Source organism: Stenella coeruleoalba, assembly GCF_951394435.1.
Source record: "Stenella coeruleoalba genome assembly, chromosome: 4".
Lineage (NCBI taxonomy): Eukaryota > Metazoa > Chordata > Mammalia > Artiodactyla > Delphinidae > Stenella > Stenella coeruleoalba.
The window spans coordinates 47,076,759-47,096,568 of record NC_137149.1 but is presented as its reverse complement, the minus strand read 5'-3'; the positions used below and the strand labels follow the sequence as shown (position 1 = coordinate 47,096,568).

The following is a 19,810-nucleotide window of genomic DNA, read 5'->3' as shown; positions in this document are numbered from 1 at the left end:
CCCGGAGTTATCTGACTCGGAGGATCATTTTTCCCAGAAGCTCCTTCCTCCCTTACCTATTGTGGCCCTCTGCTGTTTTTGTTTAGTTCCCTCGGGTTTCTCTTCTGTTTTTCTCCTTTCCATTGGCCATCTGATGGCGTTAACCATCTACTTGTTTTTTTTTTTTTTTTTATAATATTAATTACTCCAAAATCTTTGCCTCAAATCCTGTCTTGTTCCAAATTATCATAGTCTGTATTATTTTAGTGTCTCTAAATATCTTACTGGAATTTCAGTATCTCACAAATTTTGCTCACCATCATCTTCCTTCCTAGTTTTGGTCCTGTTCCTCAGCTTCTTATATACAACGCCATAAACACCATCTCCCCAGCCCTCATACTTGAAATTTTGGCATCATTTTTGAGTCCTTTTTCTCATCTCATCAAAGGCAAAATCCTATTAATTCTGCTTCTGTATTAGCTATCATAGCTGCTTCCACATCACCATTCCTACTATTACTTACTAGCTCCTGCTCTCATGACATCTCCCCTCGACCAACATAATAGTATCCTAAGAAGCCTTAAGCCTGGTTTTCTCTCCTTTTGCCAAACCACTGGTGCACAGCTGTCAGATTAATTCTTCTTAGAGATTCAAACTCCTGTGTTCAAATGCATTCCAAAGAAAGATTTAGATCCTTATACTCTCAAAGTCCTCCATGAATTAGCTCCAACCTACCTTTCCAACTTTGTTTCCTTAATTCTCTCAGGTACCAAATACCAATCAAATTGAGTTCCTGTGTGGCAGTATCTTGGATTTCCATTCTTATCGCCTATGCTGATAAGGTTCATTACTTCTGAAAGCTCTTTTCTCATCTTTGCAGTTCCATTCACTAATTATCCTTCAAGGCCTACCGCACACGTTACCTCCTACATGAAGGCTTGAGATCGAGGTATCATTCAATGAGTACTATCGTCTAAGCACATGAAGCTCTACATGTGTTAATTCTTTCACTACAAACTGACAACACTTAGTTCAGATGAGGAGATAATCCCATAGAGGATAAGTAACTTGCATACGGTCTCACAGCTAGTAAATGATAGGTAGACCTCGGGTTCTAACTAAAGCTTTCTGACTCTAGTTAGCCACTGTAACTTGTTCTCCACTTTACGCCCTCTGGAATAAATACCTTGAACTTACATTTAGGTCTTTAATCCATTTTGAGTTTATTTTTGTGTCTGGTGTTAAGGAGTGTTCTAATTTCATTCTTTACATGTAGCTGTCCAGTTCTCCCAGCACCACTTATTGAAGAGACTGTCTTTTCTCCATTGTATATTCTTGCTTTCTTTGTCACAGATTAGGAGACCATAGGTGCGTGGGTTTATCTCCGGGCTTTCTATCCTGTTCCATTGATTTATATTTCTGTTTTTGTGCCAGTACCATACTGTCTTGGTTACTGTAGCTTTGTAGTATAGTCTGAAGTCAGGGAGCCTGATTCCTCCAGCTCTGATTTTCTTTCTCAAGACTGCTTTGGCTATTTGGGGTCCTTTGTGTTTCCATAAAAATTGTAAAATTTTTTGTTCTAAGTCTGTAAAAACTGCCATTGGTAATTTGATAGGCAAAGCAGAAATAGAGTCACCGATGCAGAGAACAAACTTACAGTTACCAAGGGGGGAAAGGGGGATGGGATGAATTGGGAGATTGGGATTGACATATATACACTACTATGTATAACTAATGAGAACCTACAGTTTAGCACAGGGAACCCTACTCAATGATCTGTGGTGACCTAAATGGGAAGGAAATCTAAAAAAGAGTGGATATATGGATATGTATTACTGATTCACTTTGCTGTACAGCAGAAACTAACACCACATTGTAAAGCAGCTATACTCCAATAAAAATTAATGAAAAAAATAAAAACCTTGAACTTTATTTTTTCCTCTCTTACGACATGTATTACTTTGTACCTCATTTTATAGCTTTTAACTTGCATGTCACTTGATGGAGATCTGTGGAGAATTCATGCTGCCTTTATGTAATAATAAGTGTTTACTTAATAAATGCTTGTGCCTGGAGAGATGGATATACTATTTCTCTGTGGGAACAGTTACTATGTCTTTCTACTATCTACTCCATCATATATTACATCTTCTAAGATGAGAGGCCTTATGTAATCTGTGGCTTTAGAATTAGATGGAGATGTCGTTTTTGAAGCATTATTTTCCATGATGCCTCAACATGCACCTCTTACTCTAATTAGACTCAACTGTGCAATCCCTAAAACAAAATGCTCACTGCCACCTCTGCCCTTTGTCCCCAATGTTTCTCTGTCGCAGAATGTCTCTTGCCTCTTTCCAAGCCATATATTGTTCTTCTTTCAAGGTTCAGCTAAAAAATACAAATGTCTTTTATGGCCAAGGTAGTGTTTCATCAATTAAAAATTTGATGAGAATAATATTATTATGTGCATACATATATTCTTTGTCTGTGTCAAGTATTGCATCTCTCTAAGTACCCTTTTAAGCACATATTAAATACTTTAAAATAATGTTAGTGGGTCTTATGAATTAAGATTATTCTCATATAAGATAAATTAGGGCAGTTAACAGTTGAAAAAAATAATGAATAGTTCTTGAAAATAACTTAATTTTTTTGGTGCCTACTATGAAGGCCTATCTAAAGAAGTTGATCCTACTTTATTATTTCAACCAAATATGTCCCAAAATATTTATTTAATTCAAATTTAGAATTAACTTCTAAAACAGTATATGGTAGGCTGGGTGGTTAAGAGGTGCTTTCTTAGTTAATAGATATTAAGGTAAAGATTTTTCCTAATGCTTACTTCCCAAGATGGTAAAAGTAGTCCTCTTTACATCTTATGTGACCTTGTTTTAGCCACATGACTTATATTTGGCTAGGACACAGAAATGAATCCAGCAGCTGCATACAAAATAGGTATGAAATATTTTGTTGAGAGAATTTAATTTTTGATGGAGGTAGCCATTGGCTCAAATAAGCTAAAATGCTCACTAATTTAAAAATCTTATACATTTTGACTTGATAATATTATCTTTTTTATCCTTTGTGGTGGACTATACAACGGTTCAAACAAAACAGTGAAACTGCATTTTAAAACGTGTTGTCTTGAGAAGGCAGACATCATCTAGTTATTTGTTTCTACGATTTATTACCCCAGCTTGGTTTTTCTTTTATTTTTCACCACTCCAAGCTATAAATGGGCAGAAGCAGATCTCCAGAACCAATTGGATAAATGAGGTACTCATACTCTTATTTTTCCTAAAGCGCCTAATAACACCTTCTGAAGAAAACGGAAAGTATTATTTTTCCTTGAAATGCATTCCTTTTAATTCTACCTGTGTTGAAAAAAAAAGAAAGAAAAATCCTAGCCACTTCAATAAGATATTTAATTAAACAGAGTCAAGGTCAATACAATTCTGAAAGAAACGTTTGTCTAAGCTAATGGATCAGTTTGGCCTTTGATAAACCCAGAATCTCCTAAAGAAAGTCATGGTTTGGGTTATTGGGGAGGTGGGGGGATATGAGGGAATTCAGGGAACATACATTTCCGTGATAGTCTCTGGCAGATTTGTGGGGATCTCAGTGAGACCTTTCCCACGGCAGTCTACGATATTGTTGCTACAGGTACAAGCAGCTGGACAATGCAAAACACTGCAAGACGGCGCCATAAATGATTGGTGACCTGAAAAAGAAACAAACGGAAGTTATAGTTTTTCCTCCTCAATCTCATCATTGTGAAACACACAAACTTAGCTAAAATAACAAAGCACGTTATTAAACAGAAATGCATTTCTCTAAATACCTGATTATAAAATGATACTATATTTCTACAATATATTTTAGGAAGCATGCATGTATGTTTTGGGGTCAGTACCGATAAAGCAAATGAGATTTTTAAAACTAATTACAAAAATGATAATTTTTAAAATTTGAAAGATTTGTGAGAGAGGTTAAATTCTGATTTGAAACTAGAATTCTATTCAAATTTATTATGAGTTCCAAAAAAAGCAGCAACTTCAGACTAATCTATATTTCATTTCTAATAAGCTTAGATAGAGCATGGTCTTTATTGAACTTAAGTAGCTTAACTTACTTTAACTCAAAGAAGGAAAGGAAAACAGTAAAACTTCCCTCTTGGTAGACATAACTGTCTAAATAAGTAATCATGTGCCAATAAGTGTGGGGGAAATAGATGATGCTAAGTTTGATTTCTGGGTAGGTTCAAAATTACCGCTTTTTTTGAAGTTGTAATAATTTGTATCAGGTCATTCTGTTAGTTGTAATCTAGATGATTCCTTTTTTGACTTTGTATGGCTTAAGATTTTAGGCTAAGTAGTTACCCAGAGGTATATATTTTACTACTCAGTATTGAAATTTTACTGTTCAAATGGTGAACAACAGGCTGTCAGGCATTTTGTACCAAATAGGCATCTGCAAACGCTGGGTTTGTCCCTGCAGCAGGGTCAGACCTCTCTGCCCTACAGAGAAAGGGCTCGAGTGGTGGTGACACCCGGGGAGGAAGCTACAGGCTAATTACTAACCAGGTCCCTCTCAACAAGTTCTCACACTTTACAAAAATAGTCTCAGTCTAAACAAGAAACGTGAACTTGCCTTCTTCCTCATCTAGAAAACAGGAAGGAAAAAAGTGAAAAGAGAAAAAAGTGGTTAGTAACGAATTGTTAGTCATTTCCTTACTTAATTTTTTATAAAGCAATCAGACCTACTGAGCATTCCATGACATTATAAGAAAATTTTATTTGGGTTACAAAAAGCATGAGAAAATACATAAAAAGGTCTAAAGGATAGTAATAAAATAGAATCCTGAACTAGTATGTCTTCTCACTCTTCCTTTAGGAAACTGCTATTTATGATGCATTACAAATATTTAAAATGTTTGTTTTATTGTTATTTTGAACAGACACTTCTGAAGCAGAAATAATTTATATGGATTGGGAATCAGACTGCCTAGGTTGAGATCCTTGGACTTAACTCTACAACCTTCGACAAGGTTACTTACCATTTCTTTTTCTCAGCATTTTAAACTTTAATGTAATGTTACATTTCTCGACAGATGTTATGAGGGAGGTAAAAATGAGGTAAATATTTGTGAAATACTTAGACTGATGCTTAAGCACATAGAAAGAACTAACTGAATATCACCTATTGATACTTTACATAACCGGTGTCTTATTTTTGTTTTCAGATTTTTGTTACTAAAGTTAGTCATTTATCTCTTAGGTAGGACTGCATCACATGAAAAGTATTTTGTCACTTTGCAACTACAGTTCTGTTACTTTTTCAATTTCCCAGCCGGGATCCAAGATTAGTTCATCATTTTTGCAATTGTTAACATCAAAATAGAAATAAATTCTTACTTAAAGGTAAAATCATGAGTAGCAAACAGAACTGTAATTTAGGAATTTCTTATCTTTCCCTTGGACTGAAAACCGAAAAATCCTTCATCATAACTTAGGTGAAAGTAATCAGTAATTGCCAACCATGCACGAATGTCTTAGAGCCTATGACATCATCCCTAACACAGAGGATTTCCACAGAGTGATTAGTGCATAACTGCACATTAGTGAGGAACAGTGAAACCTCTGAAGCATGCACCTTACACAGTTCCTTACATCATAGCATACAGGAATATGAAAACAGAAAGGTTCTTTCTCCCTTACCACTGCAGACAAATTCTCGTTTTTGAACCTCAGCTACGTTATGGCCCCTTAGGTGGGATGGCCCCATACACTGAGTGTAGAGGCCCACCCGAGGCCTTTGGCGTAGCCAGTCCGAGAGCCAGGCCAGGTGGCAGTCACAATACAGGTTGTTCGAATGGAGTCGACTAAATGAGAGCCAAGAAGTTTAAAGCAAGAAAACAGAAAAGAGTCATTTCAAAACTTGGAAAATTCATTCATAATAACATGTAACTTCGTCTCTACCTATAAATAGGTTAAAGCTTAATAAATGCCAATCTAATTATTTTCCTAAAAATTAAACTGGTTTATAACCACAGACTCAAGTCCTTCTTCATCTACCTCTGAGCTAAGCAAGTATACAGAAGCTTGAACATGACCATGAAAATCTTTTGCCTGCGTCTATTCAAAGGGACAAAGAGACACAAAGAAGTCCAAGGCAAATTGCTCTGCAGTCCCAACATACTGGCAGCCAGTGGGGGTGGGGTGGAGGAATGGGGAGGTCTGGGCTCAGGCAGGGGTAGGAGGCATGTTAAGAAAAGTTGTGGCTCCCAGTTTGAAATACCAGTTAGTCTTGTCATTATTAGTCTCTGTGGCAACTGCTGGCAAAACTTTTTTAGCAGGTCACTTTCATTTTTTGCTGAACCCGACAGAATAATAATTCAATATAAACCACTTCTTTTCACATCCCTATTCTGATTTCCTTCTTTTTGTTTAATCGCAGTAAAAGGGATTAGCTGCTTTTGGCTCTTGGGGACATAGCCTCAAAGAGCAGGAACTGAAATTAAAAGACATAAATGGCTGGGAGTGAAGTAATTATGCCAGCCCCCTCTACGCTGGCAGGGGTCCACACCAGATCATGGATCCCTTCCAAGTGGTAAATAGCACTTCTCCATTAATAAAATATCAGACAAATGTATCCACTAAATTAGGTAAATGACTTCAAACTGGCTTTTATGTTTTTTCAAACTAAAGAAAAGGACATCCAAAGCTATAAATCAAAGCATCATTCCCAGAATCATCTATGCCATGGTAATACCATTTTAGCCCTTTTTAGCTGATGTGCTCGATTATAACCCAATAACAGTAATGGATATTAAAACATGGAACCCAGTCCAGAAAGCTAATTGGACCATAAAAATGGAATTTTTAAGTAGCAATGATAATACAGAATAATGAAACAACCAAAGCAAGGGAATTTAAAGTCAGATGACTGTTTTACATTCTCCTTGAGCCTGGAGGTATGGAATAGACTGTCTTGCATCCAAACTAGACAGCATGCCACAGGACAGAAAGGCACATTTTGGGAACACTGGGTGACCTCTGGTGAAGTTTGCTTGGAGGTCAAAGTGGCATCTTTTGGAAGCCACAAGGCACATTCCACATCATTGCTCTCTAAATATTTCCATTGAAACCAAGTACATTATGATGATTCAATTAGATGTGCACACATTTGAAATGAGAAAAGAATATAAAAATTTAAAAACCTGATTAGTAAGACAAACTGTAGTGGATTTCCACAAGAAAATAAGACTCACTGTACTCACTATACTATTTAATTTGTTTTTAAAAACTTAGCTAAAACTAATGAGAAACCAACTTCATTAAATATAGTTTGAGTGAACTGGGCTCTTCATTTTGCCAGTTAGTCTCAATCTGATAGCCCCAAGAAAACAAAACTTAGTTATGCCTGCTTACTTTTAGAATGATTTTATTTTGCTATATTATATTCCAAGGAAATTATATCCCATGAAGAGCTCAGTTTTAGTGAGGAAAAAATGACATTAGTATTGGTATTATCTAATTCATTAAAAAGTGGCAATTCAACTGATTTTTGATTAAAGAGAGAAAATAAATGTAACGTTTTCAGTTATAAATTATTGTAAAACAAAAATATTTTGAAAACCCTATCAAAATATATTTACTCTACTTAAAAACGCATATTTTTTTCAAAAAGTCCAATGCTTGGTTTTGTTTCTCACCATTTCTCACATGTTGTATATAATATATATTTTTAGGTCAAGGTGATTCTGAAACCCAGTTCAAATGCTATTTATCACTGAAAATGCTTTAACTAAATACCCAACCCTGGGCTTTGAGGATTAATTTTTCTCTAAGAGAAAAAGATAGCTGTATCAAATACTTTTATTAGAGAATCATTTTTATCCATCTAAAATATTTTAATGTCCATCTGTACCTCCTGAAAAGATATTTTAAAATATAAATGCTGACACAACCTTGATTACAGAAGCACTAAACGGTGATGCTGTAATTTTACGTCACAAAGAATGCTGGAGAGCCAGTTTAGCTTTATTAGGATTGCTTGCCATACAGTAATAAAATCATAGAGATTTACCATTTATCATTTCTGACAGCCAATCAAGGAGTCTTCCATTTCTTAATGAAATGTGATCTCCACAATAGCTCAAAGTAAATGTTTTTCTCCCTCCCCCAAACTTCCCATAACACACATCATTTAAAAGGAAGCTTTCAAGTTTTCAGAATAATAGTTCATTTATTCAAATATCATATCCAGAACTTTTTAAAAAGTGGTGTTTCCCTTGTCTACCCCATGATGATCTAGTGGTCATATTCTTTACTTACTAAAAACAGTACTTAAGGGGAATCATTGATTAAATTGACTTTATATATATATTGTGGCTACTTACAAAGTCCTAAGTTTAGGCATATGGTTGAAACTTGCCACAGAAAGTCTAGTAATGTTGTTATTGTTGAGAGTGCTGTAGAATAAAAAAAGGTTAGAAATTTTAGATATGAAAATTTATTGATCACTCCATATGTTAACACAGAAAAAACCTCTTGTGATTATGTTTATGCAGAACGATTACCTGGTAAAGATGGCATCAAGAATGAACTGTATTATACACAAGACGATAAATAAATTTCATACTTTAACATATTACTGTGCATTCATCAAATATTTATTACTAATTTGTGACTTGAGTCATAGTATCTTTGACCATGTAGCTTTATGCACTGTGTACCTACATGTCGATTTACGATACTGGTTAAGAAATGAACGTGAGATAGTCACAGTTGGAAAAATTAAACAGTTATATTTCCTTTAAGGGTATTATGTATAATTAGTGTCCACGAGTAAATGAACCCATTTGAATTCTCCAATTGAAATCTCATAGCAATGGCACAGAATCAGTACTTTCAGGTCCTGGAACAGAGTCCTGTTAATTGTTCTTTACTGTGGACAGCAGCCGCTGTTGAAATTTGAGGAGGAAGAACAATACCTATATTTGGTACTTGCATTGGGTAGGAAAGAAGTGACATGCTGTAGCAATATAGTAAAAGCTTAATATATTCTAGCGGTTTTTAGTTGCAGCCACATATCCTGTTCTTTGTTTAGTGCTGTGTAGTGATCATGGTTTCTTGAAGCTAGGGTCAAGAAGATGGGTGGTCAAGGGAGATACGGTGAAAATAAGTATACTTCTCACTTGGTTCAAATTTTTCCTAATTTCCCTCTAACACAAGCATTGTTAGTTGTATTATTACTACTATTTCTACTACAACTACTACTCATTCATTCATCAAATATGTCCTGAATTGCTCTTATTTTTATGGTAACATGGAATTTCTAAAAATAAGTCAGGCATAAATCTTGTCCTAAAATAGCATACAGCCCAACTGCAGAGATGAATTATACAAAAACTTAGAGTTAGTAAGATTTAGAAGAGAGATATCTTTTTGTCTCCATTTGGAGAAGTCTGATTGTGACAAAACAGTGAAAAAGACCGTTATCCCAGGAATGGGTGAGCAGAGTGTGGAGATGACAAATGATTCCAGTATACAGAAGATACAGTAGGGTGATGACTAAACAGGGCAGTTGCTGAAGAAGGCAGGAAAGATGGATCTTGGTACAGGTGGATGATGTTTGATGTTCAAGAAGGGTTTGAATTAGAGGTTGCACATTCACTTGCCTACAGAGGCCATGCAGGAAACATACATGAGAGAAGCAGGCTGCTTGTAAAGAAATAAAATGGGGAAGAGAGATGGGGAAGAGCAGACCGATTCCTGGGGACAAAGAGGACCTTGGTGATAGTGATGATATTCTCTGTTGTAGTAACTAATATTCAGCTCTGATGGACTGCTGCTCTGCTGTAATGGAGAGCTGCCAAACAATCTGATTTTCTCAAGAGAAACTAAAAACGGAAGTTTTTAGATCAATCTTCCTAATTTTTAAATACTGGCAACTAACTCAAATATTTCAGAGTCCACGGGCCACGTCTGTTTGGGCTAAGCAAGATACATTGAGGCCACTTTAGGCCAGCCGGTGGCTATGGTTATCAATGGTGGGATATGGGGTGTTCAGGGGTAGAGGGATTTACTTAAACTTCTCAGTAAAGCAGGGCACGACAGCTACAGATCTAGAACATGCAATGACTCTCTTTACTATCCAGTTTAGCAATGTATTGAATGATATAAGAACTAATGCAAATGATCTGAACTAAGTCATATAGAAAAAACCCCACTGAATGAAGGATCTATAAAGCACTGAATTGGTCGGCTCATGTTATCTGAAAGCCTCTAGTATTTTCCTGTACTCGAGTGAAATGAGACTTTTTTTCAAGCACCATTAAAACATATCCTGATGTCTGAACTAAAAGGTTTCACTTCTCAAAGGGATTTGCTTTAAATGACCCCTTTTCCTACCCTCAAAATTTATGCTGATTTTATATGGCTTAAATCTTCAGAGTATACAGCATACTGAAATGTGATTTGGGGGACAACTTTTCTTTTAAGCAATTCACACTAGGCAGACATGCATTAATTTTGAACTATATTTTCTTATAATTCCACACAAAAGAGCTATCATTGCATGCCGAAGCCAGTGGCTATCAATTTGAAGACTTTTCTCAAAATGTTAATTTGTTTAACGCAACTAAAAAAATAAATTATCTCATTATTTTTATTCAGTATTGATGCTGGCAAAGCAATATTGATATTAATACCTGGTAACTGAACAATATGTGGAACCAATGAAATTAAGTTATTTTGAAATTAACAATAAATATAATTTTTGATTAGGTATGATGACATGTATGTGTTATGGCCATGATCAATTCCTATTATGAAACAATGTGAAGTTATATGCTGTACTTCTTTATTTGTGAACACTTTTTCCTGCATGGAAGTCTATTTCTATGTTCAACCTCAAGATTTTCTCTATGTAATGAGAATATGTTCTTGTACAAAGGACATCCTGGTGTGTAAATAAGAAATGTTAGCCTTGGTAATCATGTAGGCCCTCTTGGACTTAGATCTTGATTTATTCTTTCTTATTCCCTAGTGCTAAGCATAGGATTTGGCAGAAAGTCTGATATTGAATGGATTTGAACCACTATGTTTCAATTCAATTCAATTATGTCCCTTCTATAGAAAAGAAAAACAAACCATATAAAACTGGCAACTCAAGCAATGTATTTCATTTCTGAATCTAGTGTCCAAAGAAAAAGAAAATATTTATCTACATTTAGTTTCCAATGCTATGTTTGAGACATCATCTTCTTATTAAGAAAATAAAGTTAATTCTAAACCCTATCAATGAGAATTCCACAAAAAGTCAGTTCGTTTTACATGCAAGCGATAAACTGCCTCCTTGCTTTCATCTACCTTGGCTTTTCCTTCTTGAACTTTATTCATTCTCTCCCTTAATATATATTTTAATCTAACAAATTTCCATCAATGGTTCAGTATGATTACCCCCATCTTCTCCTGTTTGGCCTCAGTATACTCATATATTCACACATGATTCACAGAATCAAAATTTTAAAATATCCAAAACATTAGAAATCCAAAATTTAAGGTGATGTGCAAATTAATGCTCTTTCATTATTTCCTCATAATAAAAAGATATACCTTAAAGAGTCATGGATGATAAAAATAAGCAAAACAGGTAAATTTCTTTCTGGAACTCTATATAAAAAATGGTAACTCTATATTAAAAAAGCCCCAGACCAGACATTTATAATGGGTAAACCTTTGATCTACTTGACAAGAGATTATGGCTTAACAAAGTCAGTCTTTCCAGCGTTCTAGCCAATTTAGCCTTAAATTCTTCATTAATTAATTTCTCTAATGGCTGCATAAATTATGAGCATTAAAAGATTAATATATATTAAAAGAATGTCTGCTTGACTTTATATTTAATATAAAATATTAAAATTATTTGGAAAAAATTCACATTTTCTTGTATTGTGCTAATTTTAATTCTTTTCTTTAGCAAACAAACCCTGTCCATTAGCTACTCTTTGAGACCTATCTATTAAGGTCCTCAAAAGAGTTCCCAACATTTTAGATTTTGATTTTAATTCCATGAACCACGAGATGTTTATCACACTTTGGTGTGTTTCGTGATAGTGGGTCTTGCAAAAGTCACCTTTTAGATATGTTGCTAACCTGACAAAATATAGGAGGTGACTGTGTTTTCTTGAACTTCCTGCTTCTAAAAACAATGATACTAGTTTAGAACTAAAAAAGCAAATGAATAGTTATTGTATTTGTGGGTAAAGTGTTTTCAATGCCTAGCACAGAGCTTGACACATAGCAGGAACTTTCTCTCTCTTCCTCTCTCTCTCTCTCTCAATATATATGGAGCACTCAATACCTCCTCAGTATATTAAACATATATTAGTTATTCTATAGCTAATAAGTATTTAAGTTCTTTTACTTAATAATAAAGTACTTTATGGGATTTAATTCATTCAAAACATTTAGCAAATTTTTCATTAAATGTTTGGTATCATTCATATTCTCAGTTAGGTGCACTGACTTAATAACAAATTCTTTGACTTATTCTGCTCTGTTCAACTAAGTAACACTTGTGGTAGTCTCCTCACATATAAAGTTTAGTGACATTGACTATGGTTTTGACGTCAGACCGCTATCATGAAATCATAGTTGTATCGCAATTATTCTCACTCTGAAATAGCATTAGTGAGCTTCCTATATTAAAAATGGCTCTGGAACACAATTTTAAAAGTGGCCTTACAACTACAATGTGTACAACAAGCACTTTGATTTTTTTTTCCTTTAGAATAAGTTAGATTGTTATCAACAGAAACAAAGGTGATCTCTCAAGTGGTTAGAGAACAGTATATACTCTCAGAGCAATTTACCTCAATCAACTCATTCTTACATAATTCTTTAAAAATAATTAATAACTTAGCAGCACATGACACAGGGAGAAATTCGATTCATTTACTTGCAAATAAAACCAAAATCGTATAGAAAATATTGGAAAAATAAGCCATTCTAGTTGAAACAATCAACTTTTTTCAGAATTACATTCTGCTCTTCAAACTCAATTTATAAAGCAATGGGATCTTTTTCTCAGGAGGATTTCTGGATAACATTTAACACATGGACTGAAAATTCAAAACCTCTTCACATTTAATTCAGTTTCATATTTCTGAACAAACTGAGTCAGGGGAGAATTATAGCATAGAAATATATTTTATTGGGGGGAGAAATCTGTAAGTATACTTAAAAAGTTAGAAAGGTGAATCTTTGGGGAAATTTTTCAGAAACGTACAGGTGGCTTAAGCAGCTTGAGTAACTCTAGTTTTCATTAAAATTATTTTTCATTATAATTAACAATGCCATTAAAATTATTTTACAGTGTCAAAGGTCTGTAGAGATTACTCAGTTACCTCTAACCAATTTTGTCAGCCATGTCTGTCCAGCAAGGAAAGACAGAAAATGTCAATTATAATTCAAATCTGTGTGTAGTGCTTTACAAAGTCAGTAGTGAAGACTTTAAAATGGACCTAGTGGGCGGCTTATTAAATTTAGACAGTACATTTCAAAGTAACCTTACAGAGATGGTAAGTTATCTAGTTAAAATGACATTTTAAAATGAGAAAATGTCTTTCCATTGCACAGCAACTAAAACATACCAACATATCAGCTATTAAGGTTTATTTTTTGTTGTAATGTTTCCTATGCAACTGATGTTATCTTAATATATAGCAATTCTGGGAATTCTCACAAATCCTGTGTATGAGACTATTTTATCATAAGGAGAAACACTTAAAAGACAATACGTGTGAACATTTGAGTGTCGTTTCTAAATCAGACAATTTTACCTAAGCATATAGATATGCTATGCAAGGTTTTGCACACACACATTTCAACTCTTCTCTGTATTCGCTGTGAGTCATTTAAGGGCTCTCTTTGGGAAACCATTTTGACACAAGGTTTCAAGCTAACAGATAAGCATCCACCTTAGCACTCCCCAGACACAAAGCTCCCGTTAAAAGAGTAAGAAATAAGCGGTACTTACAGCACCTCCAGGTCCCGGAGAGCCCTAAATGCCCCATCTTCAATACAGCTGATCTGGTTGTAATCCAGTTGCCTGTTAAACAGATTAGAAGAATATATGTAAGAGATTGGACACTAGCAGGGTTAGGTGAAAGGGAGTCTCCTGAAGGGTCTCTGAAGCCTTGGCTGCACTAACTGAAATGCTCTCACAAATACACTCATCTGCTTAAGAATGTCACAAGCCATTCTGGCGTCGGTGCCGTCACTGAAACCTCTTTTTGTTCTGAACTGTGTGTGCAAATAGCAGCCCTTGGAAAGCTCCAGTAAATAATAACTGCACCTTATATTAAATGCCATAGGAATGCAATTTCATTACATCAAGAAAAGCTATCCATTAAGAGCTTTCAGCGTCATCTTGCTGAAACAATTTCATTAAGGTAAAGGACTGTAAATCACTTAATGTCACATGCACCCCCTCAGTGACCTAACAGAATCCATTTATCAGAGACACCCAGCTGCATGTTAATTTCACTATCCTTGGCAAGAAAGAGCAAGAATACTTTTAGGTTTTCTTCTTTTAAAAGCAGTTTTCTTTCAAGAACTCCAAATCAGGAAAGAGAAATGACGTCCCACCTATCTCCTTGCTATTCCCAACTAGACATACACCTTACAAAGCTACCAGTTGTTTTATATTAAGCTTCACTATATGCAAGCATTGTTATCATTAAATGCGACTTCTTGGCACTGTAAATATTAGGCTTTTCAGTTAAGGAACTTCCCAAATTACACCACTCTCCAGAAAACAAGTTTTTTAAAAGTATTAAGAAATTTTTAAAAATTTGCTTTTCTCAAAGCTGCTAATTTCGGCCCCAAACACTATGAAACACATATAGCAGCAAGACTGTTAAAACATCACACATCTCTACAGTCAAACATTTAAAAGCTGTATCAGCTCATTCTAAATAATACAGAATTCAAATAAATGAATGTTCTCCAGAAGTTTAAGTACTCATTTGCTAAAATTCAAAGATTGAAAAAAATGGCTGCGCCAAACTTATTTGCTTTTTCCTGCCACTTGTCTGGGGAATTAAAATTTCCTTCTTCATACTAAGAAATTTACTTGGTTGAAATGGACAGCTAAGTACTAAATCCCACAGCACTCTCCTTTTTGTTTAACAAATAAGCAGTTTTTATTTAAATCTAGTAGCTTGATGCTTAGCAATATTATTATTCCTGTAAAGAAAAAGTATTTTAATGCTTCACTTGAGATAGAAACAAAATGTTTAATGAAATAGTCAGGTGAGTTGTCAGCTCTGCATGCGTTGGGAAGGGAGGTACATGTACAGGGTAAGACTATGATCCTAATACAAATGAATCTTGTCCTTGTTTCAAGTGCAGAATTCACCAAAAGGGCTAATTCAAATCTGAGGTCGGTTTTTAAGGGAAATGTTGCAATAGCTGTTTCTCTCACAAGACGACTGAATAAAGGTGAAGTGATTTAAACCAGTGACTTTCAGAGGGGCCTTTTCAAAGTCCTTACTTTAGAAATTATTTACATAGAGAATGTCTCATGAAATATACATCTCATTTTTAAGAAGGTCTCTGGAGGACATAATCATATAAGAGGCTACCTTGATGCTGTGCAAATGGTGCGTACTAAGATGTGCAGTATGAAAAACGTGAGCCCTTGAGAAGATACAATTTTATTGCTTGTATAAACTAAGGCTTTCCCCAAACAACAGCTACCACTCATGCTACTGTAACAGCTGAAAGCATTTCTGCTTATTAGGAAGTATGCAGAGGTATAATTTTATTTTCTAAGAAGACTTTTTAAAGACTCATGATGTAATATGGTTGCTGCAGTTCCAAGAAAACACTTAACATTCTTGAGCACTTTTGATTTTTACAGATTAAATTCATTTAACAATTAAGTTAATAGCCGTTTTTTATTTTTAAAGTGCTAAATATATATCTACACTACTATTCTCTAACCTCTTGAACAATTTATCAAAGCCATTTAAATTAGCACAATGGCATGAAGTGTTACCCTTGACACACTACAAAAGAGAAATCGTTTCCAGACAAATTGGCAAAATCATTTAATGCTATCAAATTTGCCTAATGCAGTCTCCAGGTTAATCTGTAAAAGGGTGAGCTGTATGTTTGCCCATATCTTATTATCCTTAGCTGTCAATGTATAAATCAGTGCTGACACAGCTTCTTTTAAATCATGCATACTATACACAAAGGGGAAGCCCTAGTTTGCCAGAAAGCACTCAAGCAAATCTTGTCTTACAAGTACTGAAAGACAGATTACTTTTTGTATACCACTAGAAGTTGAGACGCTGCTGGAAACTTTTCTAATTTTACCCCTCTTTAACGTTGCTCATGGTTATATGCTTCTTCTGATTCTTAACAGAAATCTAAGCCCTTACTGGCACTAAACCATTAAGAATATTCAGCTCTCATAGGACCAAAGTCGTCCCTAAAAGTTTCCTGAATGCCATCATATCTCAGTTCAAATATCTTCTGAGAAGGAAGGTATTTTGTGAAAACACTACTCATTTGAAAGGACAATGAAAATCGAAGTAAATAATATTTTCATCAGTGGGTAGATTTTGTAGTATTCAAAGGTATGTTTATGGAAAGTGTTGTACCCGCATGACTGCTCATGGGAAAATCTCTCTGCACAAACCTCTATTTGTTTGCATATGGTTCAAGATAAACAGTGTCAAAACTCCGCAAAAGTGTAATTTATTTCAGAGTTTCTGGACTAATTTTCTTCACTTTGTTTCCTCTCATGCTACTCACTTCCTTCTCTACCACCTCGCAAACCCTGGGCACTCCTGCTTTCTGTAAACAGGAAAGGATCTGTTCAGCCAAGAGTTTAGTGACATGTTTAGATGTGATTATAAATTGTGCCGTAAAATTGTTCCGAATTAAGGAATTAGTAAGAAGAGAATTTTTTTCACTTCTCCAAAAAGTAATGTTACAGCTCTTTACCCAGACATAAGGTAAATGTGTTGATCTTTAGATGATAAGAGCACTAGGTGCATCAGAGACGGCTTGAGGATCCTTTCCTGACACAGGAGCTACTTCCCAGGGGGAAGCAAGCCAGTGCTTTTCTTATTTTCCCAGGAGAAAGAACGGTATGGATAGTACCACTGGTGGTTTCTTTCAAACATCTAGCCTACATGTTCTTGCCCAGACTGCTGTGTCTTCTCCTCATTTCCTACCCCCAGCCCTCCTCTCTTGTTTCTGTTCAAATTCCGACCCATCCTCTCTGATCCTCCACTGTCCTAGTTTGTAAGAGTGTGACTTGAAGCCACTGCTTTATCTTTAATTTCATGAAAATAATGTTGTTAAAAAATATATTCTCTTTAAGATTTCTTAAAGAAATCTTAGCATTAAGCTAATGCTTAATCTTAGCATTAACATTCTATGATTCTCTTTTCAGTGGCAGATGCTCCTCTTCTGATGCTCTAGAATAACTCTAGACTGCCTATTTTATTTTTTCCTAACACTGGTAAATTTAGTCTTAGAGAATGCAGTATGTTTTTATTAAGAGAGATCACTCTGCCTCACTCACATAAAATTTCGAAAGCTGATCTGATTGTCTTTAAGACTAAAAATAATTTAGCCTAGCTTCAGATTTTGATTAATTCTCAGAATGAGAGACAATATATAACATTGCTAGGTGTAAATTTTACAAAAGAGGTATATTAAATGACAAAAACGGTTGGACATTTGCTTACTTGGCATCCTGAAATATAACTGGACACACTGCACTCTGTTACTTTTTTTTTTAACATCTTTATTGGAGTATAATTGCTTTGCAATGTTGTTAGTTTCTGCTGTATAACAAAGTGAATCAGCTATCTGTATACATATATCCCCATATCCCCTCCCCATTCTGTTACTTTTAAGTAAGTCTTTTTCAGGATTTCCTGTTGTCATTTTTAAAAATCTAGATACCATACTGTTTGAATTACATACAAAACATACCTTCCTGCATTACCTTTAGTTGGTTTTGTCCTTACTCATAGAAAATTCATATTTCAGTGCAGTGTCCAAGTAATAAAGTCTTATTACTAATTTTCTTTTTATAAAAATTAGAACACCATAAAATATACTTAACTCTGAAACAATAGTGAACTAAAAATTCTTTAATAATTTCTAAGCCAGGCAGAGTTTCTCAATGTCTCAACAAAATTATTATCACTATGCTCCACTTTCCCAGGGTTTTTTAGGTATGAGAAACAGAAGTTTCGTTCATATTTATCTCACCACTGTAAGATGACAAACTCCAAGAATCTAGTTGACTTAAAACACATCAAAGTGACTACAGTCAATATGAGGGAAAAACAACATTTCACTATTTTATAAGCAACCTGATAAAACATAAATATAACGGGAGAAAAAGAAAAAAAATGCTGGTAAGGATATGGGCAGGATCTGTTCTATTTCTTACCTGTGTGTATAAAATTCAGGTGAATATGAGTGCCTAAATATACAAATCTTATGCTAGTAATGATTGTTTAAGAAGCAGTTCAAGATTTAAATTATAATACATAGAGGGAATAAAAAAATTTAAATTAATCCATATAAATGAACATCCTAGAAGAGAAGTATCAGCAAACATTATTTACCTTGGCATGAAAGCTCATCTGTTAGCCTGGACATTAATGAAGGAAATAACCAAGGAAAGGACTCTTCTTAGGAACCCAAAATAATTTATGTTATTTGAGAATTTAACCCTTTTGCAATCTTTCAAGTAACATTATGTTTTTCTCATAGGAATAAAGAATCTCAGTTTTTATTGGAATAAGCTGTGGTATAAAGGTATATCCATTTGATAATTTATTAGAAGGAAGCTAAAGGTAGTTCTAACAGAGATGGTAATAGACACTGGAGGAAAGACAACTAAGTTGACCTTCACGTTCTGGTAAGTCTAAGTAGACTAATCAAGGGAGGTAGAAATTGAAACTGACAATGATAATTGCTAGCATTTATTGAATGCATAGCAAATGGCAGGGTCTGTAGATATACCCGTCTCATTATTTCTCACAATTACTTGAAAAGGTAGGTATTATCATTATTCTGATTTTATAGATAAGAAAACGAGGCTCACAGAAGTTCAATAAATTATGCAAAATAGGTAGTAAATATTTAGTGAAACCTTGATTCAAATTTAAATCTATGTATTGCTGAAGCCCTCACTAGATACACAGGTGGCTAGGAAAAGAGATTCAGGAGCTATTCATTCTGCGAATGGAGGTTTCTGCTGAATTTCTAATGGCCAAGTTTCAAGGAAGAAGCCAGTAGACGAAGAATGTTACAGAATTTCAGAAAAGGAAGAGATTATCCTAGGCGAAAATAATTGTGTGAGGAAGAGAAAAAAAATCCCCCGATCCCTAAAAGATGGATAGAATCCAGTAAGACAGAAATAAAAGTGAGCATTCCCTATGGAGGAGACTGGTTCAAACAACACTTGTGAGCAGAGGTTCTACACTGTTCACAGTAAATGTCTGCAAGAGAGGGGCCATTCTGATGTGAGCGAAGAACTTGTGTGCAGATTCGGGGGGAGAGAGGGCTGGGAGCCTGCATGGGTGTCAGAACATTGGGACTAGTCAGAATATCTAAAGAGACTAGATGGCATGCCATTTGATAAAAGTCGCTGCTCTCTCAGGGAAGAGCCTATATTCCTACAGACCCTGCAGAACTTCTGTAGACAATACTCTGCTAAATCCCCAAGGCTTTGCCATAATGCCTATAGCAAAATGTTTTTGTTTTTAATAAGCTGCATG

General features: G+C 35.0%; 1 protein-coding gene across 3 annotated transcripts in view; it reads right to left on the bottom strand.

The window, feature by feature from the left end:
• The window catches only part of SLIT2 (slit guidance ligand 2), a 398,287-nt gene that overhangs the window by 135,060 nt on the left and 243,417 nt on the right, over nt 1-19,810 (bottom strand). For all 3 annotated transcript variants that reach the window (XM_079920024.1, XM_079920023.1, XM_079920025.1), the window contains exons 6-9: nt 14,026-14,097; nt 8,381-8,452; nt 5,697-5,860; nt 3,562-3,700 (exon numbers count right to left, since the gene is read on the bottom strand). In XM_079920024.1, the coding sequence (XP_079776150.1) occupies nt 3,562-3,700; nt 5,697-5,860; nt 8,381-8,452; nt 14,026-14,097 (447 nt within the window). The remainder of the gene's footprint in view (nt 1-3,561; nt 3,701-5,696; nt 5,861-8,380; nt 8,453-14,025; nt 14,098-19,810) is intronic.